The 24,274-nt window shown below is 38.9% G+C and overlaps 1 protein-coding gene across 1 annotated transcript in view; it reads right to left on the reverse strand.

Moving 5' to 3' along the window:
* PEX5L (peroxisomal biogenesis factor 5 like) overlaps positions 1 to 24,274 on the reverse strand; it is a 233,306-nt gene that overhangs the window by 60,233 nt on the left and 148,799 nt on the right. Inside the window, exon 7 of the mRNA XM_055308156.1 lies at positions 19,276 to 19,371. Coding sequence (XP_055164131.1) covers positions 19,276 to 19,371 — 96 coding nt within the window. The remainder of the gene's footprint in view (positions 1 to 19,275; positions 19,372 to 24,274) is intronic.

Consider the following 24,274-nt stretch of genomic DNA (forward strand, 5'->3'; position numbering starts at 1 on the left):
TATACAGAAAATCACTGTCCTTGATGCTTCAAGGCTTGAGTTTGAAGCCTGACTGTTGCTACTTGCTAATGTATTATTGTGTGCTTTTGGGTAATTTATTCATCTGCAACTGATTGTTACTATTTAACTCAGGATCATTTTGAAGATTAAGCGAGATAGCATATGTGCAAAACTTAATACAAGTTTGACAAATAATAGATGCTTAATAGCATGGTAGGATAACAGCAAATAAAGGTATCTCAGAATAAAGGATTTGGAAAATAAATAATGCATCGATTCTTTTCACTAAGAAGAAAATACTTTATATATATTTTAAAAATGTTAGTTTCCTCCCTCAGTGTTCTGATGTAGCTAATGACAGGCTTTTAAGGAGAAAAAAGTTTCTAACACAGGCTGTTAATATTGGTTGTTATGGAGACCATAGCGTCTAAACTATTCAGCAAATCTAAAATCTGATAATCTTGTTGAAGAAGAGGCTTTCTCCTTTGAGAAGAGAAAACCTACTGTTTCTGGTAGAAGAGTTGGGAATTCATTCTGGTAGATGATATATCATGATGTAATGCTACTGATTTTCCTTTCCCTTTTGCCTTGAGGTAAGGAAACATAAATATTTGACTCTAAAATCCTAAATTCAGGAAAAATTCCAGTTTCAAGAAGATTATTCAAATTCACTTAGAAAGTCAGGTATAAATTAAAAAAGCAATCAACATAAATTAATCATAAAGACTTAATTGTTCCTAGGCTTCAGTAATTTTTTTCTTAGAATATACTGTAATTCAGCATCCTGTTTTTCAAATGGTGACAAACAATACTGGCCGTGTTCATCATCTAAAAATTACATTAAAAAGTGAGATATGCCCGCAGTCAAGCTTTTGCAAGGTCATAAACATTGCCACTTGATCAAGTTTTCCTAAAGAAAATAGGGCAGAAATAAACAGATGAATGCCAGACTATCAAATGATGCTATTGTGCTAATGTCTTATACTGAAGACAGTAAATAGTACTTTCTGGGTGCATTAAATAGAAGGTTGAATTCTATAATAAACTCATATTATTTCTATACTTTTCCTTCATATGCAATCACAGTTTGTGATTATGTAACTGTGCACCATTCTAGGAAGTGGAGATAAAACAGTAAACAAGACAAAGTCTTTACTCACAGAGCTTCCAGTCTGGTGAAGGGATATACTAATAGAAAAAGCATAAATAAATAAATAAATAAATAAATAAATAAATAAATAAATAAAATAATTTTAGGTAGTTATTAGCATTTAGAGAAATGGTTACATAGGACAATATGGAAAACTTCTTTTAGAAAAGATGCTGAAGTTAGACTTCTCAAAGGGGGTAACATATGAGCTAAGATGTAAACAGTCTGGGTACAAGCATTGTAGGCAGAGAATATGTGGATGGAAATGAGTTTGGAGGGATGAAGGAACAGAAAAGTCACTGTGGCTGGAATGTCTGATGGTGTGGGGAGAAGGGATGAGAGGGAATGATAGAAGGGGCTGATTCATGTCCATGGGCCTTTGCATCTCATTTTATTTTGGCAGGTTCTAACTGCCAATACGCCGGGAAGTAAGAGGGTCAGATGTACCCCCCTGGGAAGAGACTATGGAGTTCTCTAGGAGAGCAAGACTAGAAGCTGGGAGACAAGGTAAGAGGAGTCTGTGACCATAGTTTGGGCCAGAGATGCTGTTGTTGTAAAGGAAGATTTGAATAGGAGAGATAATAGATGTGATTCCTTTAGTCTGGAGGTTGCTTCAACAAGACCTCCTGCTGAATTGGCTGTGAGGTGATAGGGAAAGGAAGAACAGTTTCCAAGATTTCTGTCTGGACAGATTGTGGTGCGATTTCTGCACTGGGATAGGGACTGGTTTGGGATGGGAAATGAAGACATGTTAAGTATACAGTAGATACCGGAACCCAAGTGGTAGTATCAGTAGGTAATTAGATATTCCATTTTGTATCTCTGGCGAGAGGTCAAGGCTGAAAAATCAGATGAGAGCCATCAGGTTGTAGGTGGTATTTCAATCCATGGACGGAAAGAGACGGCAAACGAGAAAATGTAGATGGAGAAGAGAGAAGGATCAAGGGCTGTGTCCTGGGCTCTGTACTTCTCAGAAGGAAGATACAAGTAGATAAGCCAGCAAAGGAGACTGGGAACTTAGGGCCTTGTCAGCCAGGAGAAAAGTGGATCTAGCTAGTATAGTGCATCGCTTGACACACAGAACACATTCCATACAACTCTGCTAAAGAAAAGCATGAATGATTGATCTGGCTCTGGCTCTCCTCTGCATGCCTCTTCATTTCATCTCCCGTCACTCCTCCATCCCAATTACGTTCTAAGCAAACCCAGAGACACCTGCAGGATTTCAGTACACCAGACACTCATCCATGTCTTTGTGCATTTGCATGTTTTCTTCCCTCTGCTCCCACTCCCTATTCCAACTGTGAGTGGTATGCCTGCTTTTGGCAAACCTCCTCTGTCCCTGCCATGCAAGGTAAGTCTCCCTTCTGTATACCCGCAGAGGACAGTGGCTTACTTGTATTATAGTACTTATTACGTTCTTTAGGATTCTTAGCTATTTTTTATCTTCTACCAGATATTTGAGCAAATTGAGGGCAGGGATAGTATCTCACATTTTGATATCTCTGTGCCTAACATAGGGTCTGACAATAATAGTCACTTTTTAAAGAAATAAATAAAGTCATGTTTTTTAAACAAATAAATGAATGTGTGATTCGATTTGTTAGGATCAATTCAACCTCCTAAGTAACTTTAAGTTGCTTTCCCTTGCTTATGTATTCCCCTCAGTATCCACAGGCAGGTTTATGGTTAGCTTATCAAATCTACAGAACAAGGTGGCACAGCCTGCTCAGAGCTTGTGATTATTTTACTGAAACAGACGTCTTCTGTTCTGTACATATCACAGCTATATTTTATATGAGAGAAACCTCCTTTGACAAGACTTTAGAAACATCACCATTTCACCACAGAAACAATTTAGATATCACTGGTGTAGAGGAGATAAAAAGCATATAGCGTGGTTAAAGTCCTATCGTAAAGGTTCTTTAGTACTCAGCATTATTAAGTGGATTTATGTAAAATGCTCCTGTTCTTTTGAAGATACTTTAAAGATCCTGTAAAAATCATGAAGTAGTCCAATGAATTAGAAAAATTCACTGGATGGCAATGCTGCTCAATCTCATGTTTAACGACGGGGCAATATTACGCACTGTCAACTTTTCAGAGCTGCTGCATCTTGCCTGCTGCTGCTAAAACACAGATGTGACACAGCTTGATGTGGAATCAAGCCCCTCCACGTGGTACAGATTTCATCAGGACTCTGTAACCAGGACAGGGCACTATTTCTAGTTTCATTTGCAAATGAATGGGCAGAGCAAGAGGCAAGGAAGGTTCACACTGAATGGTCATAAATATATAAAGAACAAAGTTAGCTTTGGAACTAGTGTTAAGAGCTAAAACAGGAACCTACTTTAAAAAAATTTACAAAGAAGGCTCATGCTCGTGTCATTCATCCTTCTTGAATCCTGGTACAACTGAGTGTTAAACCATATTTTTTCAGCATGGGGCAGAATTATTTTGTAAATGGCACAGTATTTTTAGCCATTTTCGTTGAACCTTGAGCATTTGCCCAGAATGTGCCTAGTGACATAGCCCTTGTAATTAGTTTTGTTGAAATATGTTAACTTCAATGAGCACTAATAAGGGGGAGAAAACCACTGAAGAGTGATAGAGAAAATCTGGAAAGAAGGCTAAAGAACATTAAAGGAATATTCAACCAATAATAAAATATACTAAAATAAAATGTAAAGATATAATAAATTATATGATTCAGTGGCCAATTAATATGATAAAAGAGAGATAGAGGTCAGAAAAAACTGAAAAGACAGATATAGATTCAGTAGGTATGGAGGAAGATGACAGCCTATCTTTTAAAAAAATGCTTCAATCTTATTGGTATATTCTCTTTGAAATTACTATTCCCAGGTTAAAAAAAAACATTAAAAGATTGAAAATATACCAAGAGTGTCATAAGAATGTCACAGCAAAACAGATCTAGAAATGATTTTGGCAGAAACTGGAAAATATGGTCTGGGAAAATAGCAGTAAATAAACTTGCTTTTACCTCTTGCTATTAGAACCTTGACAAGGAGCTCGTTAGATAAAGATTTGATAATGAGAGAATTTAGTTAGCAGTGCAAGTGATCGAAGCTGGTGATGTAAGTTCAACAAATCCAATCATAACTAGATGTTCTCTCTTCCCATCATGGCTTAAATTGCTACAGCAGGAATTTAGATTAGACACAAGGGAAATATATTCTGATTGGCACTATTGCAAGACGTCAAAATGGGTTACCTAGGGAAGTTTTGGAATTTTCTTCCTTAGCAATTGCTAAAAATGGAACGAATACTCAGGGATAGCCCTAGGCAAAAGTGGACAGTCAGAGACTTGTCCTTAGGAGGAGAAAGCCTTAGAAATCTTGGGATCCAGAAATTCCCAAACTTGTCTGCGTGGAGTCATCTGGGGATCTTTTCAAAAAGCCAAGGCCAGGGCTGGAGCCAAGGAAATCACTGTCTCTAGGGCTGGAACACAGGCATCAGGAATTTTGGAAGCTTCCCAGGTAATTCCAAAGGGCAGCCAAATTGGGGTACCATGGATCTAATGTAATGGTCTCATGTTAAAAAAGTAACAATTGAGGCCCAGAGAGGAGAAGGGACTTTTCCAAGCCCGCCAGGACAGCCAGTGGCAGAGGAGAATCACAGCCAAACGTTCTTGACTCTGATCTGGTACAAAAATGAACAATCTTATTTTGTTTATAAGATCAATACATTATCATGATAGATAACTTGAAGAAACATTTAAATTGCCAATGAATCTCTCAATCTTACCATCCAGAGATAAATTATTAATCACCATCGATACCTTTGCATTTCCTTCTGTTACTTTCCCAAAATTCATATATGCTTTTAAATTTTGGTAAAAGGATTATGTTTATGAGAATTACAGTAGGCTTTCTGGAAAGCCCAGAATTAGAGGTACAGATTGTGTTTGGGGATACTGAGCCATATCTTTGCCCCTCCCTCATGGACACACAGCATGGGTCCCCATCTTTCCTGACACTGCATCTAGGGCGAGAACCAAATGGGTTCAGGATAGACCTGAACTTCTTGAGTAATGATGCAAAGCCCAAGTGTAAGAAGACTGCCTTTGCGGAGTTAGTGTCACCGCCAGCTGCACCCCACGTAAGGGGCTCTGGGGCTAGAGGAAGCCAGGCTTAGAAGCTGCATCTGTTTCTGCTTATGTGGCCACTTCAATTCCATTATGTGTGGGGTCCTTGCCTAAATAAGTCAGAACTCCACCTAAGTTTATAGTGGCGTGTGTGTATTTGCATGTGTTTGTGTATATTCCAGACAACATGAAGGATGCAAAAACATTATTTTGAATGGGGTGTATCCTTATTATTGACCAAGATAATCACTGTGATTTAGTGGATAAAACTTCTTAAATAAAAAGTATAATTCTAATTTTGAAGACCATACTTTATTATTGTCATCTGGCCAGTTAAATCTAAAACCTAATGTATGAAGTATTTTTGAAATCTGATACTCACAATCTAATGTCTGTTTACTATCGGTAGTGAATAAATGCTTTAGTATTAAAAAATGGTTGATTTAAAAAGGAAGACTGCCCTTTGAAGACCAAATGAGTTTTAAGAAATGATTTAGAAAAGGAAGTGGCTAACTTCCTATCTTCTCAAGTGTGTCCTTTACTTTTGGGGCTGCATAAATGGCTTCAATAAGCAACCTGTTCCTATCACAGAAACACACCTAGGTTTAACTGGGGGAAACATATTCAGATTGGTTTTACTTACTTGGTGAAAATGAAATCATTTGTCACATTTAGGTTTAAGGATTGAATGAGCTATCTATTTCCCTTCTTTCGTCAGAACCAGTAGTCAGGGGCAGCCCCGGTGGCGGAGTGGTTTAGCGCTGCCTGCAGCCTGGGGTGTGATCCTGGAGACCCGGGATCGAGTCCCACATCGGGCTTCCTGCATGAAGCCTGCTTCTCTCTCTGCCTGTGTCTCTGCCTCTCTCGCTCTCTCTGAATGAATAAATAAATCTTAAAAAAAAAAAAGAACTAGTAGTCAGTCTATATTGTTTATGTCTGCATTTCCACTTTGGAACTGTGGAGAACACAGAAACAGAATATTTGACCACTCATCCCTTTTCTATGACTATCCAAGCATTTTTTTTAAGATTTTATTTATTTATTTGAGAGAGAGTGAGCACAAGCATGAGCAGAGGGAGGGGTAGAGGGAGAAGTAGACTCCATGCTGAGCAATGAGCCTAATGCGGGGCTCCACCCCAGGACCTTGGGATCATGACCTGAACCAAAGGCAGACGCTTAACTGACTGAGCCATCCAGGCACCCTAACCAAGCTTTTGATATAGGAAGCAACTAGTGTTTAAGAGTCATAAAATTCTGATTCAGGGCTTGACTTAGGATTATTTATTTATCCATTTTTTACTCTTTGGATGCCAAATAACTAAGAGTTCCCTGTAAGCCTCTTACTCACAGATTTCATCATATACTTCAGCATTTCATAGGAAATCAAATTCATCTCTAATTATTTGGATGTGGCTCATGTATGTGTAAACACCTTTAATACCAGCTATGTTTTAACACCTCTTTGCCTTTTACTCACTGTGTCCATGCCTCCAGCCCCCTTCGTCTGTTAAGGGTGGCTGCTCTTGTCAGGGCCTGGTATGGATTTCAAAGAATAAAAAGTAGTTTTCATATAAAGTCAACATATTAATAAAAAAAATCTGATGTAAGGAAAAAATACATCCCCCAAACAAATTTCAAGTTCAATTATTTTTTAATATTGTTTACTATCTGAATTAAGAATTTCCTCCTTCTCTCAATAGCTTCAAGGGCAGGGAAAACAATAGGTCCAAGGGAATATGTAAATGTGGGTTCTAGTTCTGCCTGCCAGTAACCAGCATTGTGTACTTGGGCAAGTTCCTTAGCATCCTTCTCCAGAGGGATGAAGTGGGCCCTTTGAAATCCAGGTAGAGGTACAAAGTCTAACATGGCCCGTGACATGTCTCGTAGGACAGTAACAGAGGTTCCAGAGAAGACTGGAGACCTCTGGGACCATCATTAAGATCTGTGATGCTCTGTCTTATGTGTCAACTTGACTTGGTCTTGGGGTGCCAAAATACTTGGTTAAACATTATTTCTGGGTGTGTCTATGAGGGTGGTTCTTTTTTTTTTTTAAATTTATTTATGATAGTCACACACACACACACACAGAGGCAGAGACACAGGCAGAGGGAGAAGCAGGCTCCATGCACCGGGAGCCTGACGTGGGATTCAATCCCGGGTCTCCAGGATCGCGCCCTGGGCCAAAGGCAGGCGCTAAACAGCTGCGCCACCCAGGGATCCCCTATGAGGGTGGTTCTAGATGAGATTAGCATTTTGAATTAGAAGACTAAGTAAGGCAGATGGCTGTCTTTTATGTGGGTCATCTAATCCATTGAGGAGCTGAATAGAACAAAAAGGCAGAGGAAGAGGAAATTTCTCCCCTTTGCTTGTCTCCATGAGCTGGGACATTGGTCTTCTCCTGTTCTCAGACAGGACTTACACCATTAGCTTTTCTGGTCCCTAGGTCTTTGGATTTGGACTGGAACTACATCACCAGATTTCCTGGGTCTCCAGCTTGCAGGTAGCAGACTGTGGGACTTCTCAGCCTCAATAACCATGTAAGCCAATTCTTTATAACAAATCACTCTCTCTCTTTATCCTTATATACCCTACTTATTTTGTTTCTTTGGAGAGCCATGACTAATACAAGATCTAAGAGACTGATGATTGATCATTTAGAGAGAAGAGATAGAACTGGCTATCTTCATGGCAAAGGACTGCTTTCTTAATCAATAGGAAGTATTTGTTTACTGAACATCAACTATGCATCCCGCATTATATGATATATCATATGCTTTATGAATAAAGGAAATTCAAGATACCACTTTGCTTACAGTGAGTTCACTGATTCTCTCCTGAATTCTGTATGGTTGTGTGTGATGTTCTACTTATTAAACCAATGCACAGCTTAAGTGTCATCAGAAAAGAGATGTATCTCATCAATCAGTATTTTGATTTGATTTTATAAAAAGTCTTTCAAAACCAAAATGGGCAGATAGCTCTCCTGATTTAAATATAGAACTAAAGACTAGAACTATTTTAATCTTTGATTTCCATTATTTGACAAAAATAAGACTTTAACTTACAGATATTATTTTTATTCCTTTTCAATCAACTGGGAATAATAATATTCAACATTACAGGACATTTTATAGAATACTGATGATTGGCTTATATGGGGCAGCATTGTTATTCAAGAGATGGGGTTTTGAATAAACCAGAGAAATAGAATTACATTATTCTTTTTATAGTAATAAAGTTCTTAGAAAGTTATTTAACAACTGCTCCTAAAAGTAAAAGAAATCCAGAAGAGAAAGGGAGGGAGGATGGGAGGAAGATAAATAGAGAGAGACAAAAGCAGAGAGACAGTGAGAGAGAAGAAGGAGAGTTTAATTTTCCTACAAATATCAGAACTGGAATGTACCTATGGCAGAGACTGCTAACTGTCTTCTGTGCTGATAGCACTATGGCCATTTCCTAGCCTCCCTTGCAGTTTGGGGAAGGGGTAGTGGTAGTGAAGTAATGTGTCTGACTAAGCTCCTGCGAATGGAATGTGAGTGGATGAGATATGGGCTGGAGCTTTTTGGAGCCTCCTCCAAATCTCATTCCCCTGGTGGAGGGTGGAACAAGAACACACTTGCAACTTGGCTTTGACCATGCAGGTGAGGATAACACTCTATGGAACTGGGGAGAAACAAGTTGCAAGGAACCTGGGTCTCTGAATGATGGCATGCAACAAATCTTCCTGTTAGGATGGCACTTCAATTTTTAACAGAAGAAATAAATTATTTTGTTTGAACAATTGTATTTTGGGGAATATTTTACAGCTGTTAGCGTTACCCTAACTAGTATTGGACCTCACGATTATCAATCCTAGTTTTTTTTTTTTAAGATTTTTTTACTTATTCATGAGAGATACAGAGAGAGAGAAAGGCAGAGACATAGGCAGAGAAGCAGGCTCCATGCAGGGAGCCTGATGTGGGACTCGATCCCGGATCCTGGGATCACACCTTGAGCTGAAGGCAGACGCTCAAATGCTGGGCCACTCAGGCATTCCAATCCTAGTATTTCTTAAACTTGAGTCATTTGATCATAACTGAAATTTGTCATTTCTGTCTTTTACCATTGTTTACTTAATATATATTGTAACTGATACAGCTCTTGTACTTAAATAGGCAAAATCTACTCTAGCCTTGCCTAAAGTATGTTCATGAAATCATCACTTTGAAGTTCGTTATATTTTTCTAATATATATTAAGATAAATGCACAATTATTAAAATGCTCATCCATTTTCCACTTAATCTCATAGATCAAATACATAAAACTCAATATCAATTCAATCCTCTCATTTGCTGATGAGAAAGCTGAGGCCTTAATGGTAAGATGTTGGCATGGTTAGAACCAGGACCCATGTCCAATTTGAGACTTTTCCCACATACACTATTATGCTACCCCACCTTTTTCATGTAAGTTTAACATATGATTCTTGGGTACAGAGCCTTCCAACAAATAGTTTAAATTACTCTCACTAAAAATAATAATAATAATAAAATAAAAATAAATTACTCTCACTACAGTCTCATTAATCTTTAGAGAATTTCTTTGAAGAGGAAAGGATAAAATTATTGTTCAGGTCTTGTTAGTGCACAGAGCACAGAAGGCTGCTGAAGGCTGGTTCAGATGGAGTTTATATCTTTTCATGTTCACTTTCTTCTGAACTGATTTGCTCAGCAAATGTGGATGAGATCATGTCCAGAATGCAGATCCTATATTCCTCTGATTTGAAGTTCAGGGAATTTGTTTAAACTACTTTCTGGCCTGCAGCTTGTCTACAAATATGGTCTAGAAGATCAATCAGTGGATAACTGAGGTTTTATTAGAATACATCAAGTCAAAGACTTTATTAGTTTTGTATTTACACAGTGGATATAAGGGACAGTGAAAGAATATGGTTAAGTATCCATAGCACTGACTTTAAAAAGTTAGAGGCAGACTCTAAATAATCCTTTTCCTTTAAATAGCTCATTTACCCATAAATTTATTTAAGACCATCTTGCACCTCTTTATACTTTTATCCATAACACCCATGAGGGTTTCACTCTCTTATCACCAAGTCACACTACAATAATTCTTATCTATGCTTCAAATTGTTTTGGAAATCAACTTTTATTTGTTTAAATTAAAAGGAAATTGAATCAGTATAAGAAAAAAGGAACGTTTGCCAGTTTCCCAATGCACAGTATCCCAAGTTTGCAGAACACATCTAATCTTTATGTAACCTATCTACATTTTGACATGGGAAGCCTGTTAGTGAACATGACATTGTAAGCTTTAGGAAATCTGTATCCTGGCAGTTACTCTCAAGATTCCTTCAATACTGCCCAAATAGTATTTTGGGGCAATTTTTGCCCAAACAGTATTGCCCAAACAATGCTTTCAGATACTTTCAAAAGATTTTCGCTTAAGACAGAATGATTTAAGTAGTGTTGAATCCATTAATCTCCTCTATATACTTCATTTTTAAAAATATTTTATTTATTTATTAATGAAAGACACACACACAGAGAGGCAGAGACATAGGTAGAGGGAAAAGCAGGCTCCATGCAGGGAGCCTGATGTGGGACTCCATCCCAGGTCTCCAGGATCAGGCCCTGGGCTGAAGGTGGCGCTAAACCACTGAGCCACCCAGACTGCCCTCCTCTGTGTATTTCAAAGAGGTGACACTGTCATACAAAGCAAAAGGAGATATGAGGGGGTGGTAGAGGCTGATACCCCTCATGGTATGAGAGCACCCAAGTCAGAGTGTTTTACATAATCTTATATTAATAAAAACAGTTCAAGAATGGTCTCCAATTTCCTTCAATCATTTACTATTTCTGAGGTGCCTATCAGATCTATGGTACATACGCACAGAATAATTTCAGGTAAAAACAAAATTTCTACGGAAAGAACTTTTTTGCTTACATCAGTAGGACTGGATTTAGCTCTAGAGTTGTTTTGAATGTGGCATCTCCTAGTTAAACTCAGCAGAGAGATAAAGAAGGTCACACATGCTTCTAGAATAAGGAATACTATTTGGCGTTAAAGTCTTTAACTAGCCACGTTCTCAAAAGTAATTACTAATTTGCCTGTGATTTCCCAGAGAAGGCACTGCTGGAAGGAAAGTTAGCCTGAAGCCTGAAGAGAAGTTTCCTTGAGGGCTGTGTCCTTTGTGATAGGACATAGAAATGGAAAAATGGGGCCTCTCATAAAGGAAGGTCTAATACATTATGAAGAAGAAAGGGTGAGACCCTGGCCAGATCCTTGGAGAAGGATGAATATGCCCTAAGGAACATAGATTGCCATTAAAAGGTCTTTGTTTATACTCCTTTGGGGATCTGAGAAGATAAATTGAGGACTGGTAGAAATGTGAGGGAGTAGCTTGAAAGACTACATTCTAGGAGGAATGAATGAATACCCTTTCTCTATGCTATGGGGCTTGGAGGAGTAGAACAATGCCATAATCATCTATCTGCTTAGCTAATTACCCCAACACATAGCAACTTAAAAAGAAAACAAACATTTACTATGTCATACAGTTTCTGAGGTCAGGAATTTGGGAGTAGCTTAGCTGGGTGATTCTTACTTGGGGTGTCTCCTGAGGTTGGAATTAAGCTGCTGGCTGGGGCTTCAGTCATTTTAGGGCTTAATGGGACTTGGGGGGATTCACTTACAGATGGCTCACACATGTGGCTGTTGATAGGATGCCTCGGGGTCTCGCTGGCTGTTGGTAGAATGCTTGGTTTCTCACATGATAAAGGTTCTCATGACATGGCAGCCAGATTTCCTCCAGAGCAAGTGAGGCAAGAGAGAGAGCAAGGAGGAGGCCACAGTACCTTTTATGACCTAATCTTTAAAGTCACACACCATGGATCCCCTTTTTCTATTTATTTATTTTTTTAAAATATTTATTTATTTATTTTAGAGAGAGAGAGAAAGAGAGAGAGTATACAGGAAGAAGGGGAAGAGGGATATAGAGAGAGAAACCTAAGCAGATTGGAGTGTGGAGCCAGATCAAGTTTTGATTTCACTACTCTGAGATCATGACCTGAGCTGAAACCGAGAGTTGGATGCTCAGCTGACTGCACCCCCAGGTGCCCTCCACTTTATTCTATTTATTAAAAGAGAATCACTAAGCCCAGCCCACACTCAAGAGAACTAAGCTCCATATTTTAAAGAGAATATCAAAGAATTTGTGGACATTTTAGTTACCATAAGCAATATCACGAGTGAGGCTCAATGGGAAGAGAATAGGGGTCTGGGGAGAAACCAGAGCTCTAGAGTTTAACAGTTTTAGTAGAATTTAATAGACTCAATTAGCCAAAAGGATTTAAAGTTATACTTCCTATTCTTTTTCTTGCTTCTGACCACTGTACTTCCCTTTGTTCATGCATTCATTTTCATTTTTCCTCATTCACATATTTCATTATTCTTTATCAAAATTTGTTCAGAAGAAGAACTCCCTCAGGGTAAAAGTAGAGCTGTGAAAACATTGATTAAAATGCACACAACAAGCATTATAAGAGTATTGAAGCCAAGGGAAATGTGACTTTGATTCCAGGGACACAAGTTCATTTTCTGTTAGTCAGTAAGTTTGTGATATTTCTTAAGCAACCATTAAAGACAACATGCTTCGAGGAATAGATGCATTTAAGGAATTAATTACTACTTTGTTTATTTATCCAGCAAACATTTATGAGGCCTTGCTCTGCACGGCCTTTCAGACTCTCTGAAAGGTTGCTGAGAGCATAAAGAAGGATGCAGCATGGTTCCGGGTCCTGCACGTGAAGAGGTCAAAGTCTAGTGCGGAGGTGGCTGTGTAAACCCATGGTAACTATATCACATGATAAGCTATACCTGTATGATGCCCTGAGTGGTGTGCATATACCTGTGATTCTTCTAGCTCTTTAAGGGTAGAGGTTGTTATATTCAATTTTATATTCCTTTTTTTTAAATTTTTAATTTATTTATGATAGTCACACACACACACACACGAGAGAGAGAGAGAGAGAGAGAGGCAGAGACACAGGCAGAGGGAGAAGCAGGCTCCATGCACCGGGAGCCCCACGTGGGATTCGATCCGGGGTCTCCAGGATCACGCCCTGGGCCAAAGGCAGGCGCCAAACCGCTGCGCCACCCAGGGATCCCTCAATTTTCTATTCCTAGCACCCACCCCATAAAAGGAGCTTAACCATGTCTGATGAATTTGTTGCTACATCCAGTTAATTTGAAGGCTGAGGCACGTAGACAGACAAACCAGCTAAATGCAATATTACCAGATGCTAGCCCGTCTTTCCTTGCTAACAGTAATAAGGATGTATTTTTCATGTGTGATTGCAGGTGTACTGACTGCCCATGTGACCTTGTCTCTCCTCCACAGATGCAACACAGTTCTCTCTAGGGACCTCTGTTCCTAGGAGGCAGCTTCAGGCCTCACTGAACTCCCAGGGTTTCTTCCCTGCTTCTCAATTCTGAGATTCCTTGTGCATCCTTCTTAGGGACCGCTGTAGCTGACAGTGTTTAGGATGCTGGCTAGAAAGAAAATCCAAAAGGAAGCATAGAGTAAGCTCCTTTCTCTTCTTGTTCAGGGAAGATTTTCTTTTTAAGCCTAGAATGGGAATATTTGGTTCTTTAGTCCTAAAATTACAATACTTTGAGCAGGGATGAAATTTTTGGTTATTTTTCAATAAAATGTAAGATATAGAGGCAAAGCCTCCCCCTTACAAAGCCTCAGTAGATCGAGCAGTTCAACTTAAGCTTTTGCACATAAACAGGTTCCCAGGTCACTTAAGATATACAATAAATGTGCATGTGGCATTAGCTGTCTACTAGAGAGTAGAAGAGACTGTATTTTAGCTCAAACCTTAGTTGAATTGTATATTGTCAGGTATTGTGTAGTATAAGTAAAAATTAGTTCATACCGTGTAAAATACAAAACACGCCCAATATTACTGTGGCAAGGCCTGGTTGGTGCTACTTGCGTTGTTATAAACACGTCTCACTGATTGATGAGACCAAGACAACCACAGAGGACATTTCAGCAGAGTCCTGGGCAGAAATCTGGATGGTATAGACAGAACTGTTTCCATCAACCATGAAAATGTAAATACTAAACTATATTAGGAGGTGATACAGTTCTTTATATTATGCAACAGATGGAAGTGTGTCCACATTAGGTGATTAATAATCAGCCAGGCATCCATTAATTCAACAAATATTTACTGAATACTTACTAGGTACCAGATATTGTTCTAGGTATTGGGGTACAGTGGTTAATAAGAGACAAGGCCTCTTTTCTTATGGAGGTTACACTTTAAAGTAAAAAGACAAGCAACAAACAGACAAAAACAAACAAGAAAAGACCTAGTAATAAATATAAGGATGAAAAAACCCTAGGTGCTGTGATAGCAACTGGGTGGTCAGGTTCAGCTTCCTGAGGCATTGGTACTCAAGCTAAAATTTAGATGACAAGAAGGAACCTGCTGCATGAAGATCTGGGGGAAGTGTGTCCCTGCAGAAGACAGAGCAGGGATGGTGAGCAATGAGGTTGTCGTGTGAGAAGAAGAGAGAGAATCTCAGGGTCCCTGGGGCTCACGGGGGTCTGAGGAACAGAAGGAGCTGGAAGGGGAACCAGGTGTCAGGTCAAGAGGCAGGACGATGACCAAAAAATAGGACTTAAAAATGGAATAAAATGTGAAATAGAAGGGATACTGGAATCAGATGATATAAGACTATAAGAGAGAGACTTTGGAAAACCTCACCATGCTCCAGGCCTGATTTTCATCTGGGTCTCACTAGTGTTGAGAACTGTCTCTAATGAGGCCAATCTGCAGCACCACTCTTTACTTGTTTTGAAATGAAGAACAAGGAACTTTGAGTTCTTTTAAGAATCCTATATCCCACTACAGTGTCTATAACATCACTTTTTGGTTGATTACCAACATAATACATGTTTATGATGGAACATTTGGAAAATACAGATAAGCTAGTGGAAGAAATAAGACTACTCCAAAGCCAGCACCTGATAGAACCACCATCAACATTTGGGCAGAGATTTTCTTTAAGCTTACATAGTGCAATGATTCAGAACACGGGCTTTGGAGTCTGGGTGAAAATCATGGCTTTGAAACTTGCTAACTGAGTGTTACTCATTTTTCAATTGATCTTAATTGCTTATAAAATGGCACATAACTGAAATCACTTTAAGCCTCAGTTTCCTCATCTGCAAAATGAGAATAGTAGTGTTATCTTCTTCATAGGACTACTATGAGGCTTAAATAAGATCATCCATATAAAGCTCCTGACTTGCATACTGTATGTACTTTTAACATGTTAGGTACTATGCCATTATCATTTTTACAAAGTCGGGAACATATTGTAAAACTATTAGTAAATACATTATTATTCCAGTCATCACCAGGCATTTTTACATGTTCTTAAATATTTTTCATAATGTAGTTTTTAATGGTTACACAGCATTTTTACTAAGAGATACAATTTAGCTAATTCTCTGTTATGGGACAATTAGGCTGTTTCCAAATTCTCCATATTTTAAAAAAAATATTGTAAACTTTCATGATTATAAATTGTAAGAAGTGGCTGGGTCAATAGCATGTATTCTTGGATGCATTTCATCATACCTTCTACTGTGAATTAGACTTTACCCTTGGATAAGAATAATGTTGGGAAGTAAAGAGTCTGCATACATGTGCAGTTTTATAGGTCTGATTTCCCATCAGCTTAGTGAAATACTCCCCTCTATCCTCTTTTTCCTCCACATCTGTTCATACCTTCTGGTCAGCAATATCCTCCATTCCCTAAGGAAGCTTCTCAGTTCCAGGCTTCCAGAGGAGCCATTTTGTTTAGAGATTTCTGGTTTGCTGAGAATTCTGTACTAACTATTCATTTCACTTGAAGCCATAGATAATAGGTATAATAGTATAATAGAAATCCACAGAGGAAGACATAGATATGGCCAACATGCACATGAGAAAATGCTCAGCATCACTTGCCATCAGGGAAAATACAAATCAAAAATCACAATAAATACCACCTTACACAGTGAGAATGGGGAAAATTAAAAAGGCAAGGAAACAACAAATGAAGGAGAGATGGGGAGAAAAGGGAACACTCATTACACTGTTGGTGGGAAAGTGAACTGGTGCCGCACTACTGGAAAAACGTTGAGGATCCTCAAAGAATTAAAAATAGACCTTCCCTACACCCAGCAATTGCACTGTTATGGATTTACCCCGAAGATTCAGATGCAATGAAACGCCGTGGCACCTTCACCCCGATGTTTCAGGCACCATGTCCACAATAGCCAAAACTGTGGAAGGAGCCTCGTGCCCATCGAAAGATGAATGGATAAAGAAGATGGGTTTATGTATAACAATGGAATAAACTCATCCATTAGAAAACGACAAATACCCACCAATTGCATAAACGGTTGTGTGGATGAACTGGAGGTATTATGCGAGTGAAGTAAGTCAATCGAGAAGACATGTATGTTCTCACTCAATTGGGAATATGAATAATAGTGAAGGTGAATATAAGGGAGGGAGAAGAAATGATGTGGTAAAATCAGAAAGGGAACAGAACTTAAAGACTCCAAACTCTGGGAACGAACTAGCGGTGGTGGAAGGGGAGGAGGGCGGGGGTGGTGTTGACTTGGTGACGGGCACTGAGGGGACACTTGACGGGATGAGCATGGGTGTTATTCTGTAAAGTTGGTAAATTGAACTCCAATAAAAATTAATTTTATAAAAAAAAAAAAAAAGAAATCAAGCCCACATCTTACAGGTGAAGAAACTAAACTAGATGGAGCAAGTGATTTTTCCAAGCTGGTTCTCTGGTCTAGGCTATGAGACAGCTGGTCGGGGTTGGCTCATTTCTTTGTCTCTAAGTACCTGGTTCAGCAGTCAGTGCACGTAGCCAGCCAGTGCTGTTTGTTGAATGAATGACTACTTGAAGTAACTTACAGCCTCCAAGGATTCTAAGCGGGAAAGGACCATAAATGTGTGGAAACTGAAGCCTATGTTGGTTAATGAAATGTATGTTGTCAGTTAGCTATTAGTGATGAGTTGGAATAACAAATCAGTCTCTCAATTCCCAGGAGAGACAAGGAGACGCCAGCAGAAGACAAGGCTTCGTGGGATCATGTGGGGATCATGGAAAGAAGGGATTAAACTAATTCTGCCTTGTTCTAGAGAGAGCAAAGCCAAGACTAAGGAAAACTGGAAGTTGCTCATAGGCCAATTTCAGCATAACACAGGGAAGAGCTTTTTAATAGTTAGATCTGTCCAAATTGGAAGCAGGTTTTCTTGAAAAGAAGTTGCCACTAATTTGAAATATTCAAGTAGAAACAGGATATGTTTGAATAAATAATTTACCAAGTATGTTTGAAAAGAAAACAAATTTTATTTTATATGCCTGGTTGGGATAGATGACTTCTAAGTCTTCCACCAAAACTAAGATTAAATGATTTTGTGAATATATGTATAGACACACAAACACACACAGATAGATAAGTGAATAATTTTTTCCTTGTTGATACCTTAACTTAGTAATTATGTCCTCTGAGACTGAACCCATTGTGTTTCTGGGACCAGATGAAATCTAGTGTCTTTACTTACTCAAGTAAATCACTTTCTATTTAGTGATAATTTAGTGTGCTACACATAGTAGGAGTTCGAAAGATGAATTTAAATTAGCTCTTAAGTCTGGAAAAATCTACATTTAAGATAAATTCAGTTACATGCTCCATGTAGTTGAATAAGTTGAACTCAGCTGGTCTCAATCAAATATATCAGTTTATCACATTCAAGAACACTAGTGCATTAATTTTTTTTAAACTAAAAAAGGATAAAATTAAAAGAAGAAATTTGGGTGGATTGTACTGTGATGAGATAAAGTCGTTCTCCTACTGGATTGCTGAATGATGATATAACATTAAGACAGAATTATTTCCTAGAATATAAAGAACCGTTTTAATATGAAACTGAAAGTGTGATTTAATTGCATTTCAAGTATGGGGCTACTGAAAGACTGCTCAAAGTATAATAATTTTATCCAAATCCTAGTGGCAAGACAATCGCATAAATGAACCATATCACAGGAATACTTTCAATTTCCAGTAATAGAAATGGAGGTCCTAACAAGTTCATACTTGGGTTTGGTGAAAAACTCCACGCTTAAATAGCAATCTAACAAAGCTTTGAGGAGTATCATAGATGGTGTCTGTGATGCACTCCTTGTGATTCCAACCAGAAAGGAATCTTATTAAAAGGCTAAATAAGGTAATTAATGTGCAAATTAGGTACTTCATTTGCTCTATCAACATTGTCATTTTTTTTAAAAGATTTTACTTATTTATTCATGAGAGACACAGAGAGAGAGGCAGAGACACAGGCAGAAGGGCAGCAGGCTCCATGCAAGGAGCCTGACGCAGGACTCCGTCCCGGGTCTCCAGGATCAGGCCCTGGGCAGAAGGCCGTACTAAACCACTAAGCCACCCAGGCTGCCCTCAACATTGTCATTGTTTTGAACCCCCTTAACAGTAAAAATTTATGGCTCAACTATCCATTGGCTAGACTATCTCAGCCATGCTTTTTATCCCACTCAAGAAAATGTGTATTTCAGAAACAGCACGATCTTCTGTGTTTCAGGCATGTGAACCTTGACCTCACAGAGGCATAGCAAATGTGTAGCATGGGTTCATCATAGAACCCAGATGAGACTCAGATCTTTCTGACCAGGGCTCCAGACAGATTGCTAATCTATCACAGAATTGGTTTAGGAATTGACATCTATTAATCACCTCTGGTGGCAAGTCAAAATTTCTCCGGTAACAAATCTCATTCTAACAATCATTATCATGGTTATTTCCTGTCTATAAAGTGAGACTCATTTCATATGTATCCTGCTGAAGTTTCAGTTTTTGAATTCCACTTCCAGAAACATGAAACAGAAGAACAATTAAAAAAAAAAAAAAGTTACCTCCACTGCTGCTTTTGCCCTTTCAAATTCTTCTTCCAAGGAATGGTTTCTAGAAAGTAATGCACTTCCCCAGCGCTGTTCTTTGGTCAGTCGAGCCTGAAATAAACCAAACACATGGTGTTATAGTTTTGGGATTACTGAATACAAAAAATACAAATATTTTTCCTTTTCTCATATTTCCCTCGAGTTTAAGAAGCATCTGCAAAGGATGTTATTTTTGGAGTACTTCGCAAGCATGATGTTGCCCAAACTGGGATGGTGCCAAAATTGTGTGAACATGTATGCATGATTCTTCTAAGAGTGAGTCTCAGCTCTGGTCATGTTAAAAGCAAAGCCCAGGCCCAGCCTTCCAAGGATCTTACTTTAATTAGTCATGATTCCAGGCATTGCTATTTTAGTAAGTCCCCCCACAGGATTCTAATATGCAGCTAAGATGGAGACTCTCCATTAGAAGCCTAGACCTAGGAACTGATATTCAAGCTTCCAGTTCACCTCAGTTAAAACTGCAAACTGCAGAGATGGAAGGTGGCTGCTAGACCCTCTCCTTATATACACAGCAGATCCTCATGCTTGAGTTCTCTTTCCTTTGCCTTACCCTCATGTCCTGTTTCCTTGGGACATTGCACAGCTAAATATTAGTTACTTAGATAAAATCATGTTTGATAATGCCGACTGGTTTGTCACAATTAACAGGCAACATGATATACATCTTAACTTAGCTAAATGCATATATTCCAGAAGACTGGCCCCACAAAGAGTCTGCTGGAATTTTAAAATTGTTATTCATTTTTAAGCTCACAAAAATGAAATACATTCTCTTGAAAAAAGTAATCATGGAAAATAAGAGGTATACCTCTAGAATTTCTCCTTTTCAGTTGCATATATATTTATGTACCTGAGATAGTAATGTGTTTCGAGAATTTTCGAAACATAAATGGTATGCTATTCTGTAGCTTACTTTTCATCATTCAACAATATATCTTGGAGAGTTCCACATTTAGTATTTATGGATCCACCTCATTCTTGCCCAGGGATTTCCCAGTAAGTATGTACTATAATTGGTTCAGACCTCTCTCCATGAGCAGTCATAGTATTTGTGATTTTTCTCCATGTGATTGCTCACTTTCTTGTCTATCTTTCTGCTACACTGTGTGATCCATGAAGGTAGGATTTTGTCTCTAACTTTTGTTCTGCTTTACTTAGCCAAGGGCCTGAGAAGTGGTATGTGCTCTAAGAATGTCTACAGATTGCAGAATAAGGGATTGCACTGATAAGGCAGCTAGATGCTTGGGGAGTAGGAGGAGGGAGGTTCGTGGAGTCAAGCCTCTGGAGTCAAGCCTTTTATCAACTTTTATCCATGTATCTGGTTCCTCTCCTCCAGGGATGCTCAACCTCTACTTCTATGGGAATTATGTGAACAGGCCTGGGTCCCACCCTAGACCAAAGAATCTGGGGGTAGGACCTGGCCATTAAATGTTTGAAAGGTTCTTTTGGTGATTTTGAAAAGCATCCATGTTTGAAAACCACTGTTCTAGAGCAAAACTTCGGCCTTCACTAAGGACTTACCATCTATACAGTACAGTTGCTTTTCATTTTTTCTCTACCATCACTGGTCCTCAAGAGGAACCACCCTCCCCCCCCCTTATTATTACACAGTAGTAATACCAGGGCTCACTACATGTCAGATGCTGCTTCAAGTCCTTTAGATACTGTAATTCACTTTGTCTTTTCAACAACCTGTGAAGTAGGTATTATTATTATTGAGTCCGTGACATTGAGGCACAGAGAGCTAATTAACTCGCTGAACATCACACAGCTACGAAGTGGTAGGGCTGATGCTTCTGGGCCATGGTCATAACCACTGCACTATACTGCCTCTCATCAGACGCTGTGGTTCACTGACCATTTTGGGAAGATGCAAAATTTAGAAAAGCTCTCTTTCAGAGTTTCATGCATGGTTGAAGGAGTCAACTAAGAAGCCCTCAAGAATACTGTGGGCTGAACGTAATAATGAAATAGTTGCTATGAACACTTCTGAACATAAATAATAATCTTAGACTATATTTTGCATTAATGAACAAGGAAGATTAATTTATTGAAACATTAATTTATATTTTCTCTTCCTTGATGTATTCACTGCTGTATCCCCAGTATCTCCTCGAAACAGTAGCTGCTCCGTAAACAGTCAATAAATACTTGTTGAAAATATGCTATTGGGGAATATATGAATTGATTAATTAGAGGTATTTCACTTCCCTACTCCCAGAAGGTAGCTCTGTGTTCTCAGTCAAGGTTTCCTAGTCAATCCAAGACGCTAAGGAGAGTTTCTAGGGAATTGAGATGGGACTTGTTTTTTTATCCTGTGCTTGGAGTAGCAGAGGTCCGTGTTAGCAAAGCCCTACTGTCCTAGTTCTGGGGATTAGGAATGGCTGCCGGGGATTTTGTGGGCTGCCTAGTAAAGAGCTAGGCTTGTTAGCAGCACAGGGGTAAGGCCTCTGGAGTCGTGTCTGTGGTCAGAAGAGGAGAAGAGGAAGAGGGTAATAAGGACCCGTCCGGGCCTGCATAGGCATCACTGCCTCACTCTGAGGTGGGCCAGGCTCAATGGCCACCATGAACAAGCACCTTCTCTTATTTTCTGGGCCCCATGAAAGCTACTACTTTCTCTCAACCCAGATAAATAGGATGGGGCTGGGGAAAGAGAGCTCTAAAAATATAAGTGAGATTGATTATGACAGGTTCCTGAGATTAGGGTATGGACATAACTTTCTTGGGGGCCACTATCCATCCTGCTCACCAGAAAGTCTGTGTCTCCTTCTCCCTGTGCCCCTCCTCCCTGCTCATGCTTTCTCTCTCTCTCTCTCTCATAAATAAATAAATAAATCTTTAAAAAAGAAAAGGTGCAGATGGTTTATAACCTTTCACAAAACTGATGTTTTTAGGATGCTATAGACTGGTGGAGAGGTTAACCCCAAAGGGGTTATGATCTTATTGTCTTGTGGAAATTAACCAACCTTGTATCAAATTTGGCAAACTTATTTTGGCATTTCTTTCCCAACTAGGTCCATAAATCTGTTCCTTTATTTTTTTATTTTTAAAGATTTTAATTATTTTTTTGACACAGATTGGGAAAGAGAACACAAGCATGGGGAGTGGCAGGCAGAGGGAGAGGGAGAAGCAGGCCCCCCGAAGAGCAGGAAGCTGGATGTGGGCTCTGAGGACCCTGGGATCATGACTTGAGCCAAAGGCAGACATTTAAACAACTGAGCCACCCAGGCGCCCTCTGTTCCTTTACTTTGGAACTAGCTCTTTTGTCTTCCTGCTGGTTCCTTCATTAATAAAATAAACAAAATTTTAAAATGTGGACACATGGTAAGAAATAAACTGAGCTTTTGTATAATAATGTCATAAATGACCCATGAATGGCATGAGAAAAGAGAGAAAGCACTAATATTTTTGTCCCAAGCCACCTCCTTTTATTTGAGGCACTTTTCACCAGTGAAATATGATCTGTCTCTCCTGTGAAGCCTGACCTAACAGAACTCCATTACTGTCACCGGCTTCCCTTCATCAATGTTTCATGACCCAAATGGATTATGAATCACAGGATGCAAAGGGCATCATATATCAGGAAGAAGAGGCAAAATCACTCTCAGGATTCTAGACTTACAGTTCATGTTCTCACTGTCACTTAAAATAGCAAGTGCAAATAGAATCTTACTATGCAAATGAACTTTTACTTTGGTAGTAAAATTACTATTTAGGTAAGTGCTATTTCCCATGTTGCTAGAAAGGCCTGAAGTTATTACTAAGACAAGTGTTGCCTACCTCACACTTTACAGCCATTTATTTTGTCCAAGGAAACTAAGAGAAATGTTATAAAATATAGGAAAACGCTGAATGTAAACAAAGGCAGTTTCCAAGGCCAGAGTATTATGCAACTGAAACTGAAAAGACTTGGAAACTTTTCAGCAATTTAGTAGCCCATCAGATGTGCTGGTTTAGGATTGAGGATGAAGTACAGACTGTATGTAACACATAGTGAAGAGCAGCCTTCCTTTCAACCATGACTTGTTTATTTTTTTTCCAGCATCTAATTTCATTATAAGCCAAGACTGGAATAAAGGAGAACATCTATATGCAATACTGGCAAACTGCAAATACTGCTTAATATGTAACTAGAGGAATGGTAAACAAGACAATTACAGCCATCAATTTGAGTTGAGGCTGTTTTGCTATCACCATGGCTGTATTAGTAGTTCTCGGGATTGAGCAGGCATCAGAATCATTTGGAAGTCTTATCCAAACAGATTGTGGGGCCCCACTACCACCGGGGTTTCTGCTTTAGCAGCTGTAAGTACGGGAGTGGGGGGCCCAGAATCTGCATTTCTAACAAGTTCCCAGGTGATGCTGATACTGCTGACGGAGGGACCTCACTATCAGAACTTCATATGCTGACATTATGTGTATGCAAGTGGAACTCTGGAGTTCACAAATGTCCCCGATGTAGGCATCTCTTTGTTACATCACATGATTTTGCAAAATGCTCCACAGTTACAGCCACCTCCTGGAAGTGCCTGGGCTTTAAAAACAGCCATTTTAATTGGTTTAAGCTAATTGGATTTTCAGGTATTAACATTCTCTAAAGAAGAAAGCATTTTGTTCCCTCAGCTGTTGATTGTTCTGAATGATAAGCACCAGGCAAAAGATAAGAATTAAATAACTCTTTAAGAATATTGTTTTATTCTTTTTGTTCAAAATTATGATTGTGATCCAAGTTATGATTTGAAAATTACTGTGTTTGTGGCTGTGGTTGTCCTAGCACAATAAATCTGTTGGCTAACCTCTATGTCAGCCATTCATAACCCCTATACAACTGCCTTTATGTTACCGCTAGAGATTTCCCACCTAAACACCTGTTTAAAAAGCTCAGTATCTTTTCAAAAGAGATTGATGGGGAAAAGGGAGCTGCTTAGCAGTAGAAATGAAAAATATAACAACT

This window comes from Nyctereutes procyonoides, unplaced genomic scaffold, assembly GCF_905146905.1.
Source record: "Nyctereutes procyonoides isolate TBG_1078 unplaced genomic scaffold, NYPRO_anot_genome, whole genome shotgun sequence".
In the NCBI taxonomy this organism is placed as follows: Eukaryota; Metazoa; Chordata; class Mammalia; order Carnivora; family Canidae; genus Nyctereutes; species Nyctereutes procyonoides.